Source organism: Hemicordylus capensis, chromosome 2 (genome assembly GCF_027244095.1).
Source record: "Hemicordylus capensis ecotype Gifberg chromosome 2, rHemCap1.1.pri, whole genome shotgun sequence".
Taxonomy (NCBI): Eukaryota; Metazoa; Chordata; class Lepidosauria; order Squamata; family Cordylidae; genus Hemicordylus; species Hemicordylus capensis.
In genome coordinates this window covers 411,647,537-411,660,394 of record NC_069658.1, presented here as the reverse complement: position 1 = coordinate 411,660,394, position 12,858 = coordinate 411,647,537, and the positions used below count along the sequence as shown (strand labels likewise).

At 43.9% G+C, this 12,858-nt stretch overlaps 1 protein-coding gene across 9 annotated transcripts in view; it reads left to right on the top strand.

Annotated features, from left to right (window-relative positions):
* The first annotated feature begins 1,628 nt into the window (after positions 1-1,628).
* The window catches only part of CEP112 (centrosomal protein 112), a 462,785-nt gene continuing 451,555 nt past the window's right edge, over positions 1,629-12,858 (top strand). For 5 of the 9 annotated variants that reach the window (XR_008315602.1, XR_008315599.1, XR_008315597.1 and 2 more), the window contains exons 1-3: positions 1,630-1,960; positions 4,824-4,964; positions 12,033-12,223. Coding sequence is in view for 2 of the 9 variants with exons in the window: in XM_053292958.1 (XP_053148933.1) it covers positions 4,856-4,964; positions 12,033-12,223 (300 nt within the window). In the remaining 7 variants the exon portion in view is untranslated. Of the gene's footprint in view, positions 1,961-3,361; positions 3,452-4,823; positions 4,965-12,032; positions 12,224-12,858 lie in introns of all 9 variants that reach the window. The other 4 variants (XR_008315603.1, XR_008315601.1, XR_008315600.1 and 1 more) reach the window with 2 other exon arrangements.

Genomic DNA, 12,858 nt, shown 5'->3' with positions numbered 1-12,858 from the left:
TGAAGCGACTTGTACCCACAAGTATCCTTGCGGCAGCATTCTCAACCAGCTGAAGCTTCTGAACAGTCTTCAAGGGCAGCCCCACATAGAGCGCATTGCAGTAGTCCAATGTGGATGTTACCGACGCATTAGTGACTAAGATCAGGTCCAACATCTCCAAGTAGGACTGCATCTGGCATACCAGCCATAGCTGGTAAAAGGCACTTCTGCACACTGTCACCACCTGCACCTCCAAGGACAGCATTGGGTCTAGAAGCACCCCAAGCTGCAGACTTTGACTTTCAGAAGGAGTGTGACCCCGTCCAAGACCGAATTTATCTCATTACAGTATATTCTGGTACTGTTTATGCACTCCCCAAGAACTGGTCTGCCAGACTGTCTGCTTAGTGGTTGGGCAGACCATGAACAGCAGCTAACACTGACAGCCTGAACTGCTAAACACTTTCAGACATCATGGTCCTCTCATGGAGTATCCCCACACAGGAGTATTCTATTGCATGGGGACTGCAATATTTAAATCAGATCTTCAGTTTTCAAACAACAGTTTGGTTATGAACAGTTCAGTTATGAACTACTGGTTTAACATAATAATTAAAAAACATTTTACCAAAATTACAACCCTAAACTTTTGTTTTTTAACTAGAAAAGTATCCATTAAACACTGACTATCAGAAGGAATGAAAACTAGCAGCACCCAGGCATCTCACCATCACTCACGCAGAAGTCCAACTCCAGCTGAAAAAATCCTCACCCAGCAGCTTTTGTAGCGTATTTTAAATTGCATCAATCAATTTGGGACTAAACTTTTGACAAAAAACGGGGCAAAAAGATAACCAACCCACACCCACCTACCCAGTGGGACGGCTGTCCAAGTCAAAGATCATGACTAAGTTGCCAGCTTAACTTTTAGAGGCCACTCGCCTAGGCTTCCATTCCATTCAACCTCCCAGTAGAGTTCCCTTTACTTCTCACTTTACTTCAGGGTTGGTGCCGCCGCTGTCGGTGGCCTTGACGTTTCTTCATTGGGCACTACGAGGGCAGTGTTTGCTGGAACGAGCTAGGGTGGCCGGCCACACATTTCCTTCGGACAGTGACTTTAAACTCGGGAAACAAAGAGGGAAGCCCCCACCCCGCAAAAGTCCTCTTGTACCCCAGCATCTCGCTCCTCTCCGGGCCAGCGACAACTCTTCACCCCCGACTGCTGGAGGATACAACGCCACCAGCTGATCACCTCACGTCTTGCCTTCCCTTCCCTCCTTTCTCCAGCTTTGGAAGCCCACACGGCCAATCCCCGCCTTTGCTCTTACGCCCATTAATGTTTACTTCGTACCCACCCCCCCACCCCCAGTTTCAAGAGAACTCCCTAGCAGGTTTCAGCTTTAGCTCCCCCCCTCCCCCGCCCGGCCCTTAACTGGGTTGGACAGACTCCCACTACCCTCTCCTCATCCGGAGACGCCTCCACCCACAACAACAAAGACCCAGCCACAACGTCCTCTTAATTCCAGACACCCGGCTCCGGCGGGGTCGGCTCCGCCTAACGAGCGTCGCTCGTGCACGTTGCTTAGCAACCCCTCAGCGCAGCGGCAGCCTAGCTTGTCCTACCGGAAGCGGAAATAGATTGTGTCTGTTGGCCACGCCCTTAGTCGGGAGGGACCGGGCGGGGTTGGTTTGAACCGTTGGCTGGGCTTGATTGGGCTCCTAGCAGCAATAGCAACATCTTCATCTGGTCCCCGGGCCTGAAAGCTGTCAGGGAGGGTGTAGGGCGGAGAAGACTGCAGAGGAACAGAGGAGGAGCCTGAGGCCTGGGGGGTGGATTGAGTCCCCCGAGGCAACTCAGTTCCCTGCTCCCCACTTCTGTAGTGACCCCTGTAGTCTCACGCGTTTGTGTGTGGGTGCCAGTCCCTTCCTCAAGCAGGGCCCAGAGCTCTGCTCAAACCCTCGTCATCTTGGACCGCGCGAGGTAACTGGAGCTGTATTGTGTATATAAACAGACAAAAGTTGTAATCCTTCTTTGCGCGGCCCGCTTAATTAGGTGGGAGTAAACCTGCACAGAGTTGTAGCAAAAGTTAGTAATCCTATGTGCATCTGCTTAGGAGTAAATCCCATTAATCTTCTGTGTAAATATGTTCAAGGTAGAGCCTACTCGACGGCTCCCGCGGCAGTCCGTAGCGCTGGTCTGCACCGAAAATCCCAATCGAGTTCACTGCAACCTGGGGAAGATGCGATCACGTCCTATAGGCACCGTTGTAGGCTGGAGTGGGCATATACAGTAAATGTAGCTTGCCGATTTGTTTTCAGGGTGGAGAATCTGAGGACTCGTGTTTGTGAACAGAACGATTGGCTAGAAAAGTAGTAAAGAAATTGTTCTGTGCTTAGAAAACCGGCCATACAAAGCAGGAATCTCCGCTTTGTCTGCAATGACTTCTTGAAAGACTGGAAACCTTGCAAAATGAGGAACACAAAATGGAGCTATTTCCTGAATACAGATGCAGCGATGGGGAGCACTGTCATGTATTGAATTCATTCTTGTCGCTGCGATTATAGTCTTGGGCACACTCCCAGAAAAAATGCTGGTAACATTTCATACTAGAAAAGCACAGTGGGAAGGATATTGGGGAGAGGGAGCGCCTGAGTACTGTACTATGTACAGGACCTTCAATGTTCTGGTGATGGCTTTGCAATGTATCTTTTAGTAACAGCTTAGTGTTAAAAAAATCTAAGTTATAAGCATAACTCTTCATATCTACAAGCACAGTGCAAGGAGCAAATTTAAGTATGCATAGGAATGGCAAACATATATTTGTTTTGGTGGAAAGTTAATGCACTACCTGATGAATCTTTCTTTGAAAGATGTTGAAACTCTGGACAGTAGTTTATTGCTCATAAGGCTGAACTTGCAAAGATGTATGAATAGACTTAATTCTGTTTCCTATTAATAAATCTAATGGGAACTCACTCAGGTTAACTTTTCTTAAAGTTGTTCTGTCGAGTGTATCTCGACTCCTGGCGTCCACAGAGCCCTGTGGTTTTCTTTGGTAGAATACAGGAGGGGGTTACCATTGCCATCTCCTGTGCAGTGAGATTATGACTTTCAGCATCTTCCTATATTGCTGCTGCCCAATATAGCTGTTCCCCATTATTATTATTATTATTAATATTTTTACATTTATATCCCGCTCTTCCTCCAAGGAGCCCAGAGCGGTGTACTTCATACTTGAGTTTCTCTTTCACAACAACCCTGTGAAGTAGGTTAGGCTGAGAGAGAAGTGACTTGCCCAGAGTCACCCAGCTAGTTTCATGTTTCCCATAGTCTGGGAAACATACCAGTGGGGATTCGAACCAGCAATCTCTTGCTCCCTAGGCAAGTTACTTCCCCGCTGCGCCATTATGTCCTGAAAATCATGGTTTATTTAGCTGAGCTATCTTCAAGAAAAGCAATCCAGCTAAGCAGGTAAAAAAGCAAGTTAACAAAATATTAAGAGTAAAGCGCTTCATAGCTTGCCAAAGAAACACTTAAGTGCCTTGTACAGCCTTATTTTCTTTATGTTTCCTTGGAAGTAAGTCTATTTTATTATTTAATTCAGTCACTGGGACTTACTTCCAAGAAACTGCACAGGATTGCAGCGCAAAGCTCAGCAAAACACTGGCTTTATTAATTTTTTTTAAAATACAGTCCACTGTATTCACACAGATCTGAGGCACTGCACATTTCAGGGATTTGTAAATAACTTTGCAAAGCCTAATTGTAATATTGCTGTCTTCTAAACTTTTCCTAAGACATTTTAAAATGTCTGTAATGCTGTTCTCAGCCATTAGTCCACTGAATGTATCTGATGTACATTTCCCTGAACATGTACCCTGTTAGCAGTTAGTTTTCTTGGAGGACTTGTGTGAGAGAGCTGGTACAAGTCTTGCCTTTCAAATAGCCTGTGGTGAAGTTCTGTTGATGCTGTTGCTACTTTCTGCATATCTCTATAACCTTTTAAGTTGTCAGTTTATAGTGGACTGGATTTGGCCTAGAGACATCCAGTTGCTGAATCCTCCTACATATAGTTAAAGGAAAGTTTCTGAGATGAACTTGTGTTACTGGCTGTAGAAAGGAAAGGTCTTCATTTCAAGCATTATAATTGCCAAAGTACAGGGTGGTGTAGTTTCTAGTTCTTTCCTTTATTAATCAGTGAGGTGGCTTTATGCTTCAGTTAGTACCATTCATAGGGGAAAAAATCTAGCTCAAAGATTTGTACTGAATTGCTAACTGTGTATGCAGAAGTTGATGCATGATTTACTAATTTGTCAATTTACTGCTCGGATCTGAATTAATTAATTATATTTGTACACTGCCCCAAACTCCTGTCTGTGCGGTTTACAGCAAAATAAAACAAATTAAAACCTTAAAACAATTTAAAACTACAAGTTTAGTCAAAAAGCTTGGCTGAATAAATGTCTCTTTAGAGACCTTTTAAAAAATTGTAAGAGATGGGGAGGCTCTTATTTCATCAGCGAGCACATTCCAGAGTCTCAGGGTGGCAACAGAGAAGGCCTGTCCCTGTGTAGCCACCAGATGAGCTAGTGGCAACTGCAGCTGAAGCTCTCTGGATGATCTCAATGGGCGATGGGGCTCATAGTGAAGAAGATGTTCACTATGGGCCTAAGCTGGGCCTGTTTAGGGCTTTATAGTTTATAACCAGCACATTGTATTTTCCCCAGAAACCTACTGGTAACCAGTGTATTTATTTTAATATAGGAGTAATATTGTATCTTCATGATGACCTGGATGATCTTGTCATCTTGCTGCAGTCTGGTCCTCTGTGTTATGTTTTCAGGGATCCTTTTCAACACATCTGCATACTATTGAATGAGCACAATGAGCAGTGAAGAAGAAACCTGGGAGAAACTGGATGCTGAATTTGATCACTATGTTGTGGATATGAAGCCTTTCGTTTTGAAACTGCCCCATAAATCAGGTAAACTACGTTACGACATCTGAAACAGAACTGAAACACAACTTTGCTTAACGTTTCAGTGGCTCATGTAACAAAAAGCATGTAACCAAAAATCTTAGTTTTGACAGTTTGACAAGCTGTGCATCTTGATGTACATGCCCAATTAAAAATGGAATTAAATAATGATGTCTCAGTGGTCCAAATCTCTATGAATCTCACTGCTGATAGTAATCCATATTTCAATATAATATAACAACTGATGTTTTATATTATTAGAGTTATTGCTGAAAACCTTTCTATATTTCTGAAACCTAGTTCTCGGTGCCTTTTTGAAGGAATTGTGTAAACTTAGATTAAGGCTGCTATATTAAATGGAAAAGCCATATTTGATCCAGAACCTTTAAAATGTGCTTTTAAATCTCAGCCGAACTGATTACTTGACAGTCCTATGCATTGGAGTCTCTAATTCTGACAAATATGTGCTGCCGCCTTGGTGCTGCACACAGGTAGGCACTCCTGGAATGGCCAACTCTGTGCAGTGTCTGCTATTTTTGGCACTGGTGGGAGGGCTTTTAAGTGGAACTGGAGCCTGCAGAGATGCTGGGAAACATGCAAAGGAAAGAATAAAAGGTGTGGGGACATCTGGGAGCTGTAGTTTTCCCAGTGTTGTCCCCATGGGGGCAGCCTGGGTGGAACTACGGTTCCCAGATGACCCAGCCTGTCTTTGCTGGTATCTCCATGGGCTCTGGTTCTGTTGAAAAGTATTCCTCCATGCCCAAAATGACAGGTACTGCATGAACCTGGCTATGCCAGGAGCACCCACCTCTGCACAGTGCCATAGGAATGGTGCACATTTGTCAGAATCGGAGATTCCAGTGCACAGGCCTATTAGTTGATCAACATCAGGATCCTGTGCATATTTACTTTAAAGTAAATCCCATTGAATTCAGTGAGACTTATTCCCAAGTAAGTGTGCATCGGATTGCCGTCTGTAAGAAATCAATTAAGGCTGGATGTTCTAGTTTTTATTATGAAATGTTGTGAGTAAAATGTAGAAATACAGTACATTGAGATTTTATCTCTTAAGTTTTGAAGTTTTGATGTATTGTATCAAAATATTACTGATGGTTAGCTGGCTGTGCATAGGATGCTTTATCCCTTGGTAATTAGGACTCTTTAAATAAGTGGATAAGTCACTTCCAGTCTGTGCCAAGAACAAATAGAATACATAAATATCACCTGCATAAAAAAAATGAAACTTAGTAAAATGGAGATAGGTGGATTGGAAATCATTGTGGAAGCGGGGTTTGAGAGCCCAGCCCTGTGATTTGTGGTAGATGCATCAGCAGAAGTGCTCACTGATGTGTGATGGTGCTGGAACCTTAGGATGTAGCACATCAACAACCTTGCCTAACTATCAGATCAACCATCCCTTCACAGCTCCGTGTGCTGCTGCCCCACATAGCAATTGATAAAAGCTCTTGGGTAGCAGAGCTCATGACTATCTTCGAACCCTGGACCAATGGGTTTTGGGAGGCCAGGAGCCTAGTGCCCATTTCCTTGCTGAGCAAAAGGAAATTTTCTGCCTGATTCTGCCTGTAGAATCATGTTAATAGATTCAGTACAACAATGGCAAATGATAATTTGATGATGTGAGGCATTGTTGTGTTTCAAGAAAAGTGATGCAGGCTCTCTGACACCTGTACAGAGGTCAAGTGGTGGCATCTGGTACTAGTTCAGTAAAGGGATAGATTGAAATATGGAATAATAACGGTTTACCAAATCAAATTTTGTTAAGTGCTGCATGTGTGCATAACTTTTTAAATTTTAATTTTGTAGTTTATCTTTTAAGCATTTCTGTTAATACTGATTATTCATGCTTATCCTTCTTAATTTCATGACGTAAATATACTTTTATATAAAATATTCCTTTATTTTATGATTAATCATGCAGAAATAATGAAAATTAAAATAAAAGGATTTATTTGGGATTGTACAATTTTAGAAAATTATAAGCCTCTTTTAAAAACTTCTGTACCTGATGTTGCTTAAAAACAAATCAACACCATTGCATGTTAACTAATAGCATAGCTATTAATGGATGAAAAAGCATTTTTATGAGATTAGAGACAAACAGGACTTTGTTATGAGGATGTAATCTACAAAGTAAGGACCTGACATACATCTGGTTGGTCATTCTGATAGTTTTTAATCCTTCTGGTGGTACATTTAGTACCACAGAAGGCAGCAACATAATCCCATGAAGAGCTGCTGAATTAGTCCTCCCAGTTAAAATACTCACACAAGTAGGCTCAGTACTTGAATAAACTAGCTGTAATTCTTAAGAGGTGGTTTGGAAAATAGTTTCACTTTCTGTATCATGCATGTAGCATATAGTGGCTGACATCCTGACTAACAAAGCACTAGTTCAATGGGATAAGCACTGAAGCTTCTGAAATGTTCAAGTAACTCACTGTTGGAAAAAAGTTTTGATGATCTCCACATCCCCAGGAAGGGCTCTGTACCACCCGAAAATATGTCCCTGAGGGTCACTCAGCTGTTAAGGACATATTTCCAGGTACTACGGCAGTCACTGAAATTCAGCCCTCTGCGCACACACTAGCACTGGTGCAGTGTTTGTTAGCAGACATGCTTGCTTCGCCATTTTGAGAGAGATCTTTTTGGAGCTCCTCACAATCCATTCTGGATTTCACTACCCGAAAGCGTTTGGTATCATCTGCAAATCTGGCCACCTCTCTGCTTACCCCTACTTCTAGATCATTTATGAATAAATTAAAAAGCACCAGTCCCAGTACAGATCCCTGGGGGACCCCACTTCTTACTTCCCTCCATTGTGAAAACTCAGTTTATACCTACCCTCTGTTTCCTGTCTTTCAACTAGTTAGCAATCAACACATGTAGTTGTCCCCTTATCCCATAGCTGCTAATTTTCCTCAGAAATCTTTGAGGAACTTTGTCAAAAGCTTTTTGGAAGTCCAGGAATACTATGTCAACTGGATCACCTTGATCCAGACACTTGTTGACACTCTCAAAGAACTCCAAAAGATTTGTGAGGCAAGATTTCCCTTTGCAGAAGCCATGCTGGTTCTCTCCCAGCAGGGCCTGTTCTTCTATGTGCTTTACAATTTAATCTTTGAGGATGCTTTCCCTCAATTTGCCTGGAACAGACGTTAAAAAAACCAGCCTGTAATTTCCCGGATCGCTCCTTGATCCCTTTTTGAAGATCTGTGTTATATTTGCTACTTTCCAGTCCTCCGGTAGAGAGCCTGATTGTAGGGATAAGTTATATATTTTAGCAGGGAGGTCGGCAATTTCACATTTGAGTTCTTTGAGGACTCTTGAATGGATGCCATCCGGCCCTGGCAATTTGTTAATTTTTAGTTTTTCCAGACAGTTTAGAACATCTTCTCTTGTCACGTCAAGCTGACTCAGTTCTTTAGCCTCCATTCTTTAGCCTCAGTTCTTTAGCCTCCATCCCCAAATAGCCTAGAATTGCATTTGAGATGGAAATACAAGAAGAGTCAGCCAATCTGCCTAGAGGGATGTATATAGGAAATCAGTTTTCAAATGTAAAACCTGCTGAATACCTAATCAACCTAACAGCAAAATTTAGAAGAGCTAAGACCCTTGCTCGGCTAAATGCACTTCCCACAGCAGTTTTAGAGGGGAATAAGAAATTACCATACTCCGCCTGCTTCTTCTTCTTCTTCTTCTTCTTCTTCTTCTTCTTCTTCTTCTTCTTCTTCTTCTTCTTCTTCATTAATTCAATTTCTATACCGCCCTTCCAAAAATGGCTCAGGGTGGTTTACACAGAGATACAATAAATAAATAAGATGGCTCCCTGTCCCCAAAGGGCTCACAATCTAAAAAGAAACATAAGATAGACACCAGCAACAGTCACTGGAGGTACTGTGCTGGGGAGGGATAGGGCCAGTTACTCTCCCCCTGCTAAATAAAGAGAATCACCATGTTCAAAGGTGCCTCTGCCAAGTTAGCAGGGGTATGCTTATGTCCTTGTGGTTTAGGAGATATAGAAACAACTGCACATGTATTACTCTATTGTACATTTTACAAGGATATTCAAATTAATTTCATTTTTTCTTTTTTAATGGAATTGCTTGGCCACACCGATGAGTTTTATTTAGATTACTAGCTTAACCTGTGCAGAGCATCTGCGTACTAGTACTTGATTGCTCCCCACCCGAACTGCACTCTTGCTCCTCCTCCATCCCGTTGCTTCCATCCCCTTCACCTCTCTTGGTTACGGTTACATAGTTGCTGGTGCCTATTGGCCAAGCTGCAGCCCCCTATCCCCAGAGACCTCCCCACCCGAGTCCCGCTCCTGCTCCTCCCCACAGGAGGAGCAGCAGCAGCAGTGGTTGAGTGACTGGGCCCTTCCTCATTGCTGCTGCCACCATGACTGCTTGTTCCCAGGCCCAGAACAACAGGCCCGGGCCCGTCCCTTTCCTGCCTGCCACCCTCTGTCAATGGCCTTGGTAGCCTCAAACAGTGGCAGTGGTTGAATGGACCCTTCCTTGCTGCTGGTGCCGCCATGGCCGCTCATTCCCCTCAGGCTGCTGACAGGCTCAGGCCTGTCCCTTGCTCTTCCTTCTGTCTCTCTTCCCTTCCCTTCTTTCTCTCTCTCCTCCACTCACTCTTCCCCACTCTTTCTTCCTCCTCCCTTCATGTTTTTTCTCTCTCTCTCCCCCTCCTTCCCTCCCTGAGTTAACAGATCTTGTTCATCCTGTTTCCTTATCTAATTTACACAATGGCACCCTCCTTTTCCTGAAGGGCTCTTTCCTCTCTCACGACCCCTCTCTTTGCAGACCCCTGCCTGCTATCCTTCTATCTATCTATCTATCTATCTATCTATCTATCTATCTATCTATCTCTTCTCCTCTACGATCAAGAACATCTTCCAACCAGTAACAGTTACATTCCAACTGACCTTAACCATCACTGGCTCCTCCTCCTTATCTGCATATGGAATCCCCCCTGCCCAATCACCATGGTTCCACAGACTCCTCCTTCATATCTGCATATGGAATCTCCACTGCCCAATCTGGTGCTTCTGTTTGCAAACTCTCGTGAGAGCTGCCACACATGAGATTAGCCCCGGGTATGCCTTAGAGAATTAAATATATAGATTTGTTGTCAAATTTTAAAGACCAAGTGTGTTGGAATGTGGCCAAGTTCTGTTATGTAGTTAGTAAAATTTGCAAAGAACTCACCATCTGATTACTGTTGCTAGTTGTCTCTTTATTATTGCTGGTCAGTGACTGAAATAAAGATATCTATCTATCTATCTACACTTTGGACACGCTAGTGGGCTAACTTGTGAACCACTTAACCGATTTGAACCAAATTTGCTACCGCTATAGGGACACCTCAACAGTATAGATTGTGACAATGTCATCCAATCCTATTCAAGATGGAGGACACATAAACATTTGAGGCGCAAGTGGGCTAACTTGTGAACCACTTAATTGATTTGAACCAAATTTGCTACAGCTGTATGGACACACAGAGATGTCTCAGTGGTGTAGTTTGTGATGATGTCATCCACCTTGATCAAAGATGGTGGACGTGTAAACCTTTGAGGCGCAAGTACACTAACCTGGGGATTCTGTAACCCATTTGAACCAAATTTGATACAGTTGTGGTGAGTGACACACAGGGACACCTCAGTGGTATAGTTTGTAATAATGTCAACCCATGATCCTAAATGGTGGATTCATGAACATTTGAGGTGCAAGAGATCTAACTTGTGAACCTTGATTTGAAATTTAGTCCAGTTGTAGAGACAGTGAAAGGAAAGTAGGCTGATTAGTTCTTACTAGAACAACTTGTTGTTTATTGGCTTGGTTCAGATGATCATTTAAACTGTGCTTTAGATAATTTTGAATAAGCCTACCACATCTGGGGCTTATGCCTCTTTTCCTCCCTTCCTCCTCTGTATGCCAGAGGAAGGAAAAAAAAAGCTTGTGAACAGATGACTTGGGAAGGCTTGTTCACAACAATGGTTTAAATGATCATCTGAACTTGACCATTGTCTCCCAATACTGCCAGGAAATATGTAAATCTTACTAGAACTGGGGTGAATATAAACTGACTAGTATGTGTAAGCCCGTTGTAATAACGGGCTCTAGTGGGGGGGGGTTTTCCCGCTGCCGCCTCACCCACCTTGGGCGCACTCCTTGGGCGCACTCCGCCATCTCGGCCGCACTCTCCGCCTGCCGTTTCTCATGGCGGCGGCCGCCGCCATCGGGGCCACTCGCCCCGCCGCGGCCACCACCTCCTTGGCCCGCACTCCTTTGGCCGAGGCCGCGGCTCCGCCGCCGCCTCGGCCACACTCTCCGCCCGCCGCTTCTGCTCCTCCCGGTCTCCCGTGGCGGCGAGGACTCCACCTCTGGCCGAGGACTCCACCGGCGGCCGTGTCCAACATGGCCGCCCATCTCTGGGCAGCCGTATCTTTTTCGCCCGATCTGGGCATGCGCTCCGCTCCGCGCATGCCCAGAACGGGCGAAAAAGACACGGGCAGCACGGCCGCACGTCCAAGGCTTTTATGGTAGAGGATAAAGTGTTGTGCTAAGCTAAGACTGTGTTTGTGAAGTGGATAATTGCCCTGCTAACACTGATCGTAAGCACCCCTATGGGAGAGCCGGTAACTTATGATACTGTTATTCATAAATATAGGAAAATCTATGTATAATGTGTATACTCATGTATGAAAACTGTGCAAATGTCTATTCAAATATGCCATGACAAACGCAGCACATAATTTTCACACTTTTGCAGTTTTTCTTTCAGTGTACAGGAAAAAATACCTTGTGTAACAAACATAAATCTGTTATATATGTGTGTTCCTCCACATTTAAGTGATCTCTGTGTTCAATTAAATGTATGAAGAGTAATTAAGATGTCACCATCTTAATGTTGCTTTGTATTAGTAGGCCACTTGAGGTGTGGTGAGTGAGAATTTTTACAGTAATGTTAATGTAAGTAATATAGATCTGTTTTGCAATACAGAATTTTGACTTCTGTGCATATATTTTCTGCCCCTCATAGAACGTCAGAGATGTGCTCTTTGGATTAAAAAACTCTGCGAGCCTTCAGGTGCAGGCACAGGAGTTGTTGGTAGGAAGAACCGGAACTTACATGCAAAACTCCTGCTGCATATGCTGAAGAGGGGTGTTCTGGAAGGTCCTTTTACCCATAAGCCAGAAACAGGAATATTAAAAACCCTTCCTTCATACATGGTAAATATTTAATTTACTGCATATTTTATATTTTTGGAAATATGAATTGAGGTGTGAATCCAGAAGTACTCCCAGACTGCGAACCTGTTCCTTTTGGGGAAGTGTGACCCTGTCTAGAACTGGTAGATCAAAATTGTCTCTAGAGTTCTGACCCCGCACAATAAGTACCTCCGTCTTATCTGGATTCAGCTTCAGTTTATTCTCCCTCATCCAGCCCATTACTGCTTCCAGGCAGGCATTTAGGGAGGATATGCCAGCTCCTGAAGAAGTTGACATGGAGAAGTAGATCTAGGTGTCATCAGCATACTGGTAACACCCAGCTCCAAATCCTCTGATGATCTCTCCCAGGGTTTCATGTAGATGTCAAAAAGCATTGGAGAGAGTACGGAGCCTTGAGGGACACCATACTTAACCTCAGATTTTGAAGAGCAACAGTCTCCAATCGACACCATCTGGAATCTGTCCGAGAGGTAGGAGCGGAACCACTGTAAAACAGTGCCTCCCACCCCCAACACCCTCAGACGTTCCAGAAGGATACTATGGTCGATAGTATTGAAAGCCGCCGAGCGATCCAAAAGGACCAACAGAGTCACACTTCCTCTGTCAATTGCCAATTGGAGATCATCCATCAGGCC